We start from the raw sequence: 12,447 nt of genomic DNA, 5'->3' as shown, positions 1-12,447 counted from the left end.
ACCGACAGTTAGTCACTCGCCACGCATTCACCAACAGCTCCAGGACCATGCAGCCGTGGTCTCCACCCGAGAACGCGATCGTGCTGACGGATCTACTCCGGCCGTCGCCTCCTCAACACCATCAGCAGTACCAGCCGCAGCAACAGAGATATGACTACGTGAAGCAGGAGCCTCAGCTCGTACCTTCTCGACCAAGAATCGTGGAGCTCCCACCGCTCCTCCCTCCTCGAGCCCCGATGCTGCCAGCCTTCTCGGACGTGCTACGCACGACGAGTCCGCAGCACTTCCAGCATGAGAACCAGGAGACTGCGGCGTCCGTGCACCTCTACGGGGTTGTCATCGACAAAAGCAGCTACACGACCTCAACTGCCGTCGTCACAGAGCAATACCCAACGACGTTCTCTGCTACATTCATGAGTACGCCCGTCTGTTGTAGTGCTCCTCTAGCGCTTTCTCGTCGTCTAACACCGTGTTATTTGTCTCCGCAGCGCGACCACATGCTGCAGACTACCACAAGAGCAGTGGACTTGTGCTTCCAAGTCTCCCAGCGACGACAAGCGCCTACGCCATTACCAGTGGGGACATGACGCCGCCAGGACTCGTAGGAGCACGAACTCGACCCATCGAAAACGTCCCACCCAGCCCGACGTCGCGGCCAGCAAACCGCACGTGCAGATTCGCTGGCTGCACCCACTACGTAGTCGACCACGGTCTTTGCGTTCGCCACGGGGTACGTAGCTGATTCCTCCTCGCACGGTCTAGCACCACACGCTGACGTCGTTCCTCACATGCCTCCTACAACAGGGTGGGAAGCGCTGCACTGCGGAGGGCTGCACGGCTCGTGCCAAGCACTTTGGTCGCTGTTGGCGACATGGTACGATGGTCATTTTTGGTTTATGGTACCTGATAGGCCCCTCTAACGCCTCCACTTTCGATGCAGGCGGGTCGGTCGAGTGCAAGGCTCCAGAGTGCTGCAACCGCGCCAAGTCACGGGGCTTCTGCTGGTCCCACGGCGGTGGTACGAAATGTAAAACGGGAGCGTGCGAGAAGATTGCGATCTCCAATGGCCTGTGCTGGGCCCACGGCGGAGGTAAGCACACTTAGTCGCCTCTTTGCGGGCACAGGACTGGTCACTTACGCCATGAATGAATGACTTGCAGGCAAGCGCTGCATCGTGCCAGGCTGCCGGAAGCAGGCGTACGAACGGACCTGCAACTACTGCAACAGCCACTTCCAGCAGTACCAGCTGACCGCCCTCGAGTTGGCTCGGCATAACCCAAGCGTCTGAACAATTCACATGGTTATTTATTCGGGACAACGTCTACGTGGACCTTCCACCTGGAACCAAGCCCCACGGAAAAACGTCGCGCTGTTCATGATCGCTGAGATCCGACGGAAAGGAGGTCTACGTAGAGGAGGGTACATGTACTGTTGAAGGAAAGGCGTCGGGATGGCTTCGTTGAGTATTCTACGTCGAGCAAAGCAAGAACAGTCAGATCCGTTGTTTTTCACGAACTTCACGACTTGTTGATGGTGTAATTTTGCTACAGTTCTGACGAGAACTTCTGCTTCAGCAAATCAGTGCCATCGTTGTGTCGTGCGTTGCCAGCCACAATTGAGAAGCTACCGGTAGGCGTCTTCAAGTCTTTGAAGCCCCCACACCGTCGTGCCTCACATACAGTTGATACATCATGAGCAACGCGTTACCAGTCACTCTCGACGATCGTGCCCCGTGAAGCTCACTGTTCTGTGCAGTCTGCACATTGACACTGGATCAATAATAATACGTCTAAGCATGCATTTTTTTCACTCAACCAATCATATAATTTAGCGTGTCGGATAAATACTCTCATTGGTCAGCGCGCAAACATACGCGCGCTTATTACTCGACACGAAATAGCTCGCGTCATCAGCATCAACGGCCGGCCGATCGGTATACGACCCCAAGCAGATTAACCATGACTTTCAAAGTCCTCGCCACTCCTCAATTCGCCTCCAACGCAAACAATCGCCAGCTTCACAATGCCCAGCTACCGTGAGCTCCAGTGCACCAAACTGACCACCAACTTCCGCGAGGCGACGGAGATCGTGACGCACCCGGATCTGCCCACCGCCAGCGCCGGCCACATCGTGGTCAAGAACAAGTTCCTGGGCGTGAACGCCACGGACATCAACGTGACCAACGGCGTCTTCAACGAGAACCCGCCGCCCTTCGGCACGGGGCTAGACGCCGCCGGCACGGTGGTCGAAGTCGGCAAGGGCGTCACCCAGGTCACGGTGGGGGACTCTGTCGTGTACGACAAGTTCGGCGCCTACGCCGAGTACGTGGAGGTGCCCATCAACTCTGTGCACAAACTGCCCGAGCTCTCACCGGCTGCACTACCGCTCTCGGTGTGCGGCATTTCGGCGTCCATCGCCATCAAGGAGTGCGGCGAACTGTCGACCAACGAGACGGTGTTCGTGACTGCGGCTGCAGGCGGCGCTGGTCAATTCGTGGTGCAATTGGCCAAGATGGCGGGCAACCACGTTATTGGCACGTGCAGCAACGACGAGAAGGCGGCCCACCTGAAGACGCTCGGCTGCGACCGCGTGATCAACTACAACAAGGAGGACATCGATAATGTGTTGAAAAAGGAGTACCCCAAGGGAATCAACATTGCCTTTGAGACCATCGGCGGGCAAATGTTCAAGACTGTGTTCGACAACATGGCTGTTCGTGGCCGAATCATCGTGTTCGGACACATTTCGGAGTACCGTGGCGACATACCGCGCTCGCCGTTCACTGTTAGCGCTATGAACGAGGTACTGCTCATGAAGGCGATCACTGTGCGCGGGTTCCTGCTGCGCACGTACGCCGACATCATCCCGACACACATGGCAAACCTCTTCAAGCTTATCAGAGAAGGCAAACTGCTCGCTGGTGTGGATCCGACCGAGTTCCACGGACTTGAGCAGGTCCCCGACGCCATCGACCACATGTACGCGCACAAGAACATTGGCAAGATCGTCGTGCAGCTCCCCTAAGGGCGACGTACCAGCTGGACCTCTTTTTTAGTGAGAAAGGCAGTGAGTGGTAGCTGAAGAGCTAATCAATGTTCGAAAGCCAAAGAGAAAACAGTTTACCAGTCTCAGCTTTTGTGAAGCTCTCTCATCACTCCGAGGAGACCATCAGTGTTGACCTTGTTAGCCGACTTTGCTTGTCGAGAAGTAGAATGGATTGGCGTAAGAAAGAAATGTAGCAAATTCTTCTGGTTGTTCTCCATGACGGCGAAGGTTGTATGCAGTCTTCAGTGTAGCAAAGTAAAAAAAAACTGAAGTACTTTCTCGCCAGCCTGGCTGAGAACAATATTGCTCAGAGAACCTCGTTGCCGCTTCCGATCCTCAAACTCTCGCGTCACTCCCGAACAAGACACAAAGACCACAAGAGTCCGATCAAGACCATCCAACTCCAGAAAAGACCACCTCCTCCCCCAACAAGCATGAACGTCGCTCTCAGCTTCGTGTTTCTTCTGCTCCTGCTTCCATTCCAAGTGGACGGAGCCGTCTTCCTGCAGCGTCTGCCACGTCCAAGCTCCGATGAACGCCATCTCCAGCGTGAAGAGAACGAGTCTGACACGTCCAGTGCCGACTTTCTTGACGAAGTCACAGCAGAGATTTTGATGCCCAACCCAATCGAAGACTTCTCGAACCTCGCGGCGTTCATCGACGCTCTGGTGGCTAGCGCCTCCGCTAGCGAAGGACCGTCGTTTTACTCCAACTGGTCGAGCACGCTTCGTCGTAGTGACCTGACGAATGACCAGACCGGTTCCCTTAATGAAGCGGCTGGCTCGGCAGCATTCAGCTCAAGCGGTGAATTCGGAAACACAGTCGGCAGCGACATCAACATGGCGGATGGAGACGGCAATGCGGCAGTGGTGCAACTACCGTACGTTGCCATCGCGTCGATCATCGCGCTGAACGCAGTCGCTCTAGTTCTGGAGGTGAACAATTAATCTCTCACAACACCAATCTCTCAGAAGACAAGTAGCCAGTAGAAAACCAAGTAATCGTCCAAGAGCTACGCAGCACATCTAGCCGAGACCCGTACGCAAGCGTAACTCCAAAAATGCAGTATCCTTAACTTGTTTTTTTATACTAGTGCTGGTATCCTCAATCCATTTTATGTTAAAACGATCTGCTGTCTGCTGCAGAAGATCTCACCTCCCCGTGGCCGTAGAATTTCTACGGCTAGCAATCGTCTCCAGAGAGGCGCCGCAACCTGGTGTGAGAATGATCTTGCGGCCCTCAAGATCTCGCTTGCCATTCTCAAACCCAACCTTGACACCACCGATTCAAAGCAATGGACAGGGTCACTAGAATTGCGTCGTGTCTAGCTCTGTTGCTGACTCCATCGTTTGCAGTCGTTCCGCCTGCGGTCATCCCGTCGATAGTCGGAGACATCTTAAATGGCATTACAAACGCCGGTAAACATGACGTGACGGACGACGCAAAGCGAGCGGGAGAAATACCTTCCGGTGGACTGGGGATCCTGGTCATTGACCAGCAAGTGAGTTTCCACCCCGGAGGCTCACTCGCGATCCCAACTGCCAACGAAGACGCCGCTCGGATCGCCACCTTCATCGCGAACCACACGGCTGAGCTGTCGCAAGTTGTTTTGACCATGGATTCGCACCAACGATACCATATCGCACACGGCATCTTCTGGCAAAACAATGCCGGTAACTCTCCTGCACCGTTCACGTCCATTTCGTCACACGATATCAAGACCGGAGTCTGGAAACCACGCGACTCAAGTCTAAAAGACTACGTGCTGGCCTATACAGAGTCGCTGGAAGCGAGTGGGAAGTTTTCGCTGACAATTTGGCCTGAGCACTGCTTGATCGGGTCTGGAGGGCACAACATCGTGCCAAATGTGCTGGCATCTGCTCTAGAATGGACGAAAAGATCTCTGAAGCCGATCCAGTACGTGATGAAGGGCACAAATCCGTTCACGGAGCATTATTCGGCGCTCAAGGCGGAGTACGAGCTCCCCTACGACCCCTCTACAAGGTAAGACGCATCTGTCGGTGTCATTCTGGCTGAATGTGTACTGAAAACGCTACACCGGTACCTGCAGCCTCAACACGGCGCTGATCAAATCATTGCAGCGTGCTGACAAGCTCGTCATAGTGGGTGAAGCGCTCTCGCACTGCGTGAACTACACGGTTCGCGATCTAGTTGCAGCGTGGCCCAAGAAGAGACTGAGCGACCTGATAATCTTGACGGACTGCTCGTCTCCAGTTCCGGGTTTTGAAGAACCAGCAAAGGTACGGCTCAAATGTACTTGAACTTGTGGGTTAGCTCAACTGACGTGATTCGTTTCGGTGTAGCAATTTCTGCTTGACATGGCTGCAAAGGGGGTGACTTTGACGACGTCTGATCAATTCATCATGGGGAAATATGCGAGGTACGTGTCTTTCATTACCAAATTGAACTAAGCTTACTGCGGCTTTAACGGTACTTTTGTGCGTAATACAGCGAGTTTTAAGCTTTGCACGGCTCGGTTCATGCCAATCTTCGACTGTGCAACTTTTTATCATCTGAGAAGATATGGCTAGACCCCTTTTCAACAGCGTGCGAAATTCATACATGATCCTTACCTTTGTCTGCTTCCTTTCGTGTGGGATCAATGGAGAACTACACATGAACAGATTTCATCACTGGTATCGCTTGTAAACGTGGCGTGTTCCCAACTCCTCAGCAACTGTGTTCGAAGGTTATGTCTAGAAGTCTAGAATCGAAAAGCACTGTAAGTGATGCGGGGAAATTTGTCAGCAACCGAACAGCTTCCTCTGTACGACAGTGTTATGCAGGGTTAATCCCAAACTTCGATCACCCGACAAGACTCCACGAAAATCTCCCGAACTACTGATGAGACTCATTAGAAAATCGTGGTGGACTGGAGCGCAACTTTACACAACAGATTTTTGTAATGCAGAACTTCTTGTTGAATATGAAGAACCTAATCTATCGTACACGTCGGGGCTGCTGCTTACCAGACGAAGCAGTCCTGAGGCTGGAAGAGCGACGCCGGATTGTATCGCATCGGACGTCGCACCGCGCGGAACGGCATGCGGATCTGCAGTGTACCGTCCTCGGAAATCTGCTGCGTGGCCTCCTCCATGTCGAGCAAATTCCGCGGGAACTGCTCGGCGATCTCAAAGCGACCGAACGTGGGCGCGCCACTGAGCCGAGACATCATGGCATCCTTCTGAGTGGGCAGTCGGAAGCCGCTGATGCGGAGGACGCCGCTGTGCTCGTTCCACTGCACGCGCACGTCGTTCGGGTTCGTGCTGTAGAGGCGCGCGATGAGGTAGATGCCATCCTGTCGGCGCTGCAGCTGGTAGTACGGCCGCCACTCGGGCAGTGAGTTGACGTCCACGTCCAGCGCCTGCGGACTCGGCGTCTTCTGCGGAGGAGCGACTTCTTCCTCTCCTTCCTCTTCTTCCTCTTCAGGCTCCATATCTTCATCCTCCATGTCGTCTTCTCCCTCTTCAGTGCTGTCCTCACTTTCTTCGTACAGCGACTTCACGTGCATGTCGTCGGACTCGGCGCCGCTGTCAACGGGCGTCGAGGGCGTGGGCGACTGCGCTCCGAACCCGCCCAGTGCGACCTCTGCGAACTGCTTGAGCTTGGCGCTACGCTCTTTCAAGGCGTCGGCCTCGGGCAGTAGCTGCTGGATGGCGACCACCAGCGCCTTACGGTTGCGCTTGATGTCGGCGTCTCCGCGGCTCAGAACGTCGTCCAGCTCCAGCAGGTAACGGGTGAGCAGCTCCGCCTGCTCCTTCACGCGGTAGTCGAAGGCGCCGAGTTCCAGTCGCACCTTCTTGACGACGGACGAGGCGTCCGCGGGCTGCAGTGCGCGCAGTCGCCACTTGGCGGCGCACACGAGCGCAGCCTCGTGACGGAACTGGGCCGGCAGCCGCGTGCGCAGCGTCTCCTGGACGTTCTGCACCTTGCGCTCGATGGCCTGGAGGCGGCTCTTGTCGGATGTCTGGGTCTCCATTGGTGGTTTAGTTAGTGGTTGTTGTTGTTGTTTGACTTGCGTGTCAAAGGGCAGATTGGATAATGAGCGACGTTGAAGTGGCTGGGAGTGTCGATCACTGGGATAGTCGCGAAGGTTCCAGACCCCGATCGCGAAGGTTCCAGAGCATAGTGAGATCAAGTCAAGCGTCGATTCGCAATCAGGTCGGACTTAGTGGACGGAAAGACGACCGGGAAGTCAAATGGGTGACTTGGGCTTTGTATGATGAGGTTTTGGGAATCAAATGACCAGGAAAATGCGCCGCCGCCACCTCCACCGTCTGCGGCACCGTGTACACGCTGATCGGTCCGGAGCAACCGTAGCATGACGAACTGCAATCCAGCGCTGTGAACTTACCGCTAGTGGACGACCTCGACGACCTCCGTGGCGAATGAGACGCCCGCCTTCAGCACCGTCCCTTTCGACTCCAGCTAGTACGAAATTCTTGCTGCTCCGGCATCGATTTGCTGGAACTCAGCAGCGACACGTGCAGGGAACTACCGCTATAGTTGGTGGGGGTACCAATTCTGGAGATTCTTGCATAGTTGCGGAGCAATTTGCACGGGCACCCAACTGCAGCGAGATCATCATTCCATTAGCGCATTCGACATGGAGGAGTCTCCTAACTGGTGCTTGGACGAGCTCAACGTGGCCACGAAGGTCGGCCGCATCCTACGCAAGGTGTGTGAGAGGTACCTGCGGGACGATCTGAGCTGCTCGCTGCCCAATTGTGAGCTGTGCAGTGTCGAGGCTGACGCGTTAACGGCGAATCGCGTGCTGGGGACGACCAAAACGCTGCTGCGTGACGACCCGCGCGATGGGGTGTATCTATTACCGTCCATGAAGACACTCCTGCTGCAGATGGACGTTTTCGAGTTCTCGACGAAGAAGAACACCGAGAGGGACACGAAGTGTTCGCTGATGTCCTAGTGCTAGAGACCGTCTAGGAGTTTGTGAAACGGCAGGACCTGAGGGTGTACAACCCGCTGCGCGCGCTGCTCAAGAACGCTGCTCGACACTTTGAGGCGTTCGCCAATGAGCATCATTGGGCGTGTAATGTGCAGAAGAAATAGCGGCTGCCAATAGGGTACCAGGAGGACGCTTTGGAGGACCAAGCGTCCGTCGAGACAGATGAGGAGCGAAACGAGCGCGCCGTGGCCACGCCTGGAAATGGTACTCGGAGCACCTAAAGCAGCTGCAGCGCCAGGACGTCAACGTTTAGTTCCTGGCTAACGACGCAGAGGACTTGCAGCACGCCGAAAAGTTTGGCGTGGTAGGTGGAAAGACCATCGCAGACTTTGTGAAGCCGGTGGCGGCCCAGTTCCCGAAGCTGCAGGATCTGCTGTCGGTGTCGGAGTCGGCCGCGGAGGAGAAGGAGCTAACGGCGGAAGGTGTGAGCAGCACGGCCGGACGTCGTAACAAGAAGAAGCTGTACCTGGAGTATATGCCTGTTGCGGATCTGCTGGCGGGTATCCAGTACAAGCGCTTCTTCAAGGGCACGATTCGATGTAACAGGAACCGGTGGTTGACCTGTCATGTGCTGGTCCACGGTGCGAACGGAGTGCAGATTCTCGTACTACAACAAGGTCGCGAGCACATTAACCGTGCGATTGATGGCGATCTGGTTGCGATTCAGCTACTGCCGAAGGATCAGTGGGAGAAGCCGTCCTACTCGGAGGCTGCTGTGGAGACTGCCGATGACAAGAAAGATGTTGAGCAGCTCGAGCCTGTCGGTGTGGCAGAACCCGCGGGGCCGCCGGAGCGGGTGGCGCTTGTCTAGCGTGATGATTCTCGGAACCCGAAGCCTTTCGGACGCATTGTGGGCATTATTCAGCGCAAGTTTTGTGGATCTCTTGAGCCTCCGCACAACAGTGCGACGCTCAATGTGTCTCGTAGTACCTGTGGACCGGAAGATTCAGAAGACTAAGAACCAGCCGCACCAGTAGGAAGTGCTTATGGACAAGCAAATTAATGTGACGATTGATTCGTGGCCAGCGGACAGCAAATTTCCCTCTGGGTCCCAAAGTTCGTACGCTAGGTGTCATCGGTGACAAGGAAACGGAGACCAATGTGCTGCTGATCGAGCACGACATTCCATGCAATCAGTTTAGTGACGAAGTGATGCGTTGCCTGCCGCCGAAGGACTGGAAGATCACGGCACAGAACTCAACGAGGCGTCGCGATCTGCGTGACCTGCCAGTCATGACCATTGACCCGCCCAACTATCAGGATATTGATGACGCACTCCACGTCAAGCTGCTTGTTAACGGAAACTTGCAGATGGGTGTCCACATTGCGGACGTGACGCACTTTGTGGCACCAGATAGTCCTCTCGACAAAGAGGCCGCCGACCGAGGGACCTCAACGTATCTAGTGCAGCGCCGTCTTGATATGTTGCCGGATCTGCTGGCGGCGAAGCTTTGCTCATGGAAGATCACTTTGCCTTTAGTGTGCTTTGGGAACTGAAGCTTGTCGCCAATAAAGTGCAAGTTATTGGTGTGGATTTCTGCAAAAGCCTCATCAGATCTGTGGCTTCATTGTCGTAAGCGGACGCACTGGAGATTTTGAACGACCCGGACGCCGGTGGAGTATACGGCCAAGACGATAACCTTACGAAGGAAAAGGTTGGCCGTGATAAGGGGCTCGAGCGCTGGCAGTTGTTGGGAAGTGGCGTCAAGACTCTGAATGCGATTGGTAGACATCTGCGTGCCAAGCGCGTTGAGGCTGGCGCTTTGACGCTGGCTTCTCGTTTTGTGCTGGACACGGAGACATAGAACTCACAGAGGTACACCGTGCGCGACACCGAAGCACTCGTTGAAGAGTTCATGTTGTTGGCGAACGCGTACGTGTACTTTAACAAGCTGCTGCGCAACATGATCACGCACTGCATGATGCCGGCCAGCTATTTCAGCTTAGGTGAAGTTTTGCTCCCCCCCCCGAGTTCCAGCACTTCAGACTGGCAGCACCGATCTACAGTCACTTCACGTCACCTATCCGATGCATTGCTGATGTGGTGGTGCACCGCCTATTGGCCGCTGCTATCGGCGGGGCTTCGCCTCCTGACAACGTCGAGAATAATTCACTCCTGCACGAGATCAGTGGCCATCTTAAATGGCGTTACCACGCAGCACAACGCGCTAGCCGAGCCTCGGAGACACTTTGCATTATTCTGCACTTCCAGCAATACCCCACTCGCACCGACGCTGTCATCTCGAACGTCATAAACACTGGCGTGCGTGTGCTGCTGCCCGACTTTGATATCCAAGGCATGATCTTCCTGTGTGATAAGGATGACCAGGATGATGAGGATGTTGTGCAGTTTGATGGCAACCGCAAACTACAGGTGTTCGACCGGGTACGTGTCAAGGTGTACGTGGCGCTAACCTTCGGCAACCGCCAGGAGCTCAAGATGGAGTTGCTGGATGAGGATGAGGGTGACAACCAGAACCATGAGGCTCTGAAGAAGGCCATAGACCGTCTGCGTGCCGCTCGTAAAAAAATGCAAGGTAGCGACGGCGTCCCTTTATGATGTTGAATGCTTTTTAGCTCGTGTCCATCGATCTTCGACAACAGGTAGTGCATGCAGACGTATCTAGTTTTCTATCGCGTATTTTCTTACGATCACAGTATAATTTGAAAGCTATCACAGGAGCTGTGGCCAAACCAGTGAGTCTACCTGAAAGTATCACGCTAAGAAGTCGACTCGAGTGACGTTCATCACTTCTGTTGGACACTGGGTGCATCCGCCCTTTCCTCAAAATCGATGGCGAGTTTCTTGCTTAAGCTGGCGAGAAGTGCATGTTTAACCCTTTCAATGCGTTGAATGGCTACCCTTTAGTTACCTATTTGTGCTAAGCCAATTCACCTTGTCAAGGAAGTTGTCTTGCTGCACTTGGTGGTAGTTGTGGAGCTTCGTGGTAACAGAATTTAACACCACCTCGTGTTTAGGAGTGCCCTTCGATGGTTGAAGTGATCTCCAGCCAGGATTCGTTACTTGTAGCCGGTACTTCGACTGGATAACGGAGGAGTGTGCAGGGTCCACTGCCGACGGTGCGACCACAATCCAGAATACATCTTCGAGTTGTACGCCGTGCGAAGGCGCCAGCCAACGTGTAGAACCGACCACGACCGTCCGGTTGCTTTCTTGGTACCTCTGAATAGTCGACATTGAGTCGATCCGGATAAATTCATTGGTGTCGTCGTCACGGGTGAAGAGTGTCGATGCAATGTTCATACTGCAGCTCGAGCCATCATGACTGGTAACTTGGTCAAATCTCTGCGACATAATGTGTTAGTTTGTCGCCTACAATTGGGATGTTTGCCTTTATCCAGCAGGCAACTTACGGCCAAGAAGAATTTCTTGAGCCCCTCAGAGATGACGTGGTCCCAAAAGATCCTCTGAGCCTCCTTTGTTGTGCATGCCATGGGCGTGGATACTTCAGTCTCGAGGTACATTCCGTGTGCTTCGGCTTGGGTGCGTATGGAAACGGCAATATCTTCGCTGAGTGGTGGGAGCATGCAGTCCGTTTGCAGATACAGGTGACACGCTTTATCTGACAACTCGGTAAAGACAGGATTGCGGGGGTCAAATTGAGCAAAGGCCCGGTCGGTCGTTGGCTGTGGTAATGAAACAAACTTCATGCCCTGAAACCGCAATTCGAGGTTCAGCACATTGCGTTAGATTGAGGCGAACGCTTCATTGCAAGTACTTGGACCCACCTCGAGTGTGTCGCAGTGACTGAGCACCTTTTCAGCAGCCTTGAACAGCTTGGATTGTTGTGCCAAAATTACTTTCAGCTCTCGGTTCGTCGACTCTGCGAGTACTCGCTCTTTACAATTGGTCATTGCCTTCTTGCGCCACTCGCTTTGCCCTTCAGATTGCTCAACAGACATCCGGACAGCGGTTGGAGGATTACTCGAAGGGACTAGAAGCTTGAGTTGTTGACTCAATTGCTGCACTTCTGACCGTAGAGCCAACAGCTCCGCTCTCCGACGACGCTGAAGCTCCGTCGAGTAGGGCAAACAGTTTGTTCTCCTCGGGTGGTTTGTTGGCTTGGTAGATGGGGTCTTCAGTAGGCAGCTTCTTTGCTGGGCAGCACCTGGTTCATGAGTGGTCTCTAGCTCAGAGGCTATCAAGTCTTCGCCGCTGAAAAGAGGGTCCAACTGCCTCAGCAGCTCCAAAAGTGGCTCTAAATCTTGTCTGGACATCGAGCGAGGTCTGTTGTTTGTCGTGATACTCTCGGACTGAGAAATCGCTGCTGCTGTTCGCCCGACTGATTTGAAAGCTTCATGGAATGGATTATGGCAGAGAATACTGCCACAACATGAGAAACGGATGTCATCTCCCTGCAAATCACAAAAATCGGAGATGCCGACAAGAAAAC

General features: G+C 54.2%; 9 protein-coding genes across 9 annotated transcripts; 7 read left to right on the top strand and 2 right to left on the bottom strand.

Moving 5' to 3' along the window:
- Positions 1–47: 47 nt before the first annotated feature.
- Positions 48–1,288, top strand: KRP23_14092 (putative WRKY transcription factor 19; the record flags this gene model as incomplete). The annotated part of the gene is made up of 5 exons (XM_067884882.1): positions 48–417; positions 489–730; positions 805–874; positions 941–1,090; positions 1,161–1,288. 5 exons carry the CDS (start codon positions 48–50, stop codon positions 1,286–1,288), a joined length of 960 nt encoding a protein of 319 aa, XP_067737646.1.
- Positions 1,289–2,022: 734 nt separating this feature from the next.
- KRP23_14091 (Prostaglandin reductase-3) lies at positions 2,023–3,024 on the top strand (the record flags this gene model as incomplete). Its single annotated transcript, XM_067884881.1, has 1 exon — positions 2,023–3,024. The coding sequence occupies one exon, from the start codon at positions 2,023–2,025 to the stop codon at positions 3,022–3,024; it is 1,002 nt and encodes a 333-aa protein (XP_067737645.1).
- A 455-nt stretch (positions 3,025–3,479) lies between these two features.
- On the top strand, positions 3,480–3,992 carry KRP23_14090 (uncharacterized protein; the record flags this gene model as incomplete). The annotated part of the gene is made up of 1 exon (XM_067884879.1): positions 3,480–3,992. One exon carries the CDS (start codon positions 3,480–3,482, stop codon positions 3,990–3,992), a length of 513 nt encoding a protein of 170 aa, XP_067737644.1.
- Positions 3,993–4,339: 347 nt separating this feature from the next.
- KRP23_14089 (Nicotinamidase) lies at positions 4,340–5,527 on the top strand (the record flags this gene model as incomplete). The annotated part of the gene is made up of 4 exons (XM_067884878.1): positions 4,340–5,049; positions 5,117–5,306; positions 5,370–5,446; positions 5,518–5,527. The coding sequence occupies 4 exons, from the start codon at positions 4,340–4,342 to the stop codon at positions 5,525–5,527; spliced, it is 987 nt and encodes a 328-aa protein (XP_067737643.1).
- A 504-nt stretch (positions 5,528–6,031) lies between these two features.
- KRP23_14088 (uncharacterized protein) lies at positions 6,032–7,045 on the bottom strand (the record flags this gene model as incomplete). Its single annotated transcript, XM_067884877.1, has 1 exon — positions 6,032–7,045. One exon carries the CDS (start codon positions 7,043–7,045, stop codon positions 6,032–6,034), a length of 1,014 nt encoding a protein of 337 aa, XP_067737642.1.
- Positions 7,046–7,672: 627 nt separating this feature from the next.
- On the top strand, positions 7,673–8,843 carry KRP23_14087 (Exosome complex exonuclease RRP44; the record flags this gene model as incomplete). The annotated part of the gene is made up of 3 exons (XM_067884876.1): positions 7,673–7,976; positions 8,150–8,236; positions 8,305–8,843. 3 exons carry the CDS (start codon positions 7,673–7,675, stop codon positions 8,841–8,843), a joined length of 930 nt encoding a protein of 309 aa, XP_067737641.1.
- A 341-nt stretch (positions 8,844–9,184) lies between these two features.
- KRP23_14086 (DIS3-like exonuclease 2) lies at positions 9,185–9,529 on the top strand (the record flags this gene model as incomplete). Its single annotated transcript, XM_067884875.1, has 1 exon — positions 9,185–9,529. The coding sequence occupies one exon, from the start codon at positions 9,185–9,187 to the stop codon at positions 9,527–9,529; it is 345 nt and encodes a 114-aa protein (XP_067737640.1).
- Positions 9,530–10,331: 802 nt separating this feature from the next.
- On the top strand, positions 10,332–10,592 carry KRP23_14085 (uncharacterized protein; the record flags this gene model as incomplete). Its single annotated transcript, XM_067884874.1, has 1 exon — positions 10,332–10,592. The coding sequence occupies one exon, from the start codon at positions 10,332–10,334 to the stop codon at positions 10,590–10,592; it is 261 nt and encodes an 86-aa protein (XP_067737639.1).
- Positions 10,593–10,901: 309 nt separating this feature from the next.
- KRP23_14084 (uncharacterized protein) lies at positions 10,902–11,956 on the bottom strand (the record flags this gene model as incomplete). The annotated part of the gene is made up of 3 exons (XM_067884873.1): positions 10,902–11,339; positions 11,408–11,707; positions 11,783–11,956. 3 exons carry the CDS (start codon positions 11,954–11,956, stop codon positions 10,902–10,904), a joined length of 912 nt encoding a protein of 303 aa, XP_067737638.1.
- Between the last annotated feature and the right edge of the window lie 491 nt (positions 11,957–12,447).

This window comes from Phytophthora ramorum (genome assembly GCF_020800215.1).
Source record: "Phytophthora ramorum isolate Pr-102 chromosome Unknown Phyram_PR-102_s0020, whole genome shotgun sequence".
NCBI classification, from domain to species: domain Eukaryota; phylum Oomycota; class Peronosporomycetes; order Peronosporales; family Peronosporaceae; genus Phytophthora; species Phytophthora ramorum.
The sequence above is the reverse complement of the archived record's forward strand: the minus strand, read 5'-3'. Positions and strand labels throughout refer to the sequence as shown.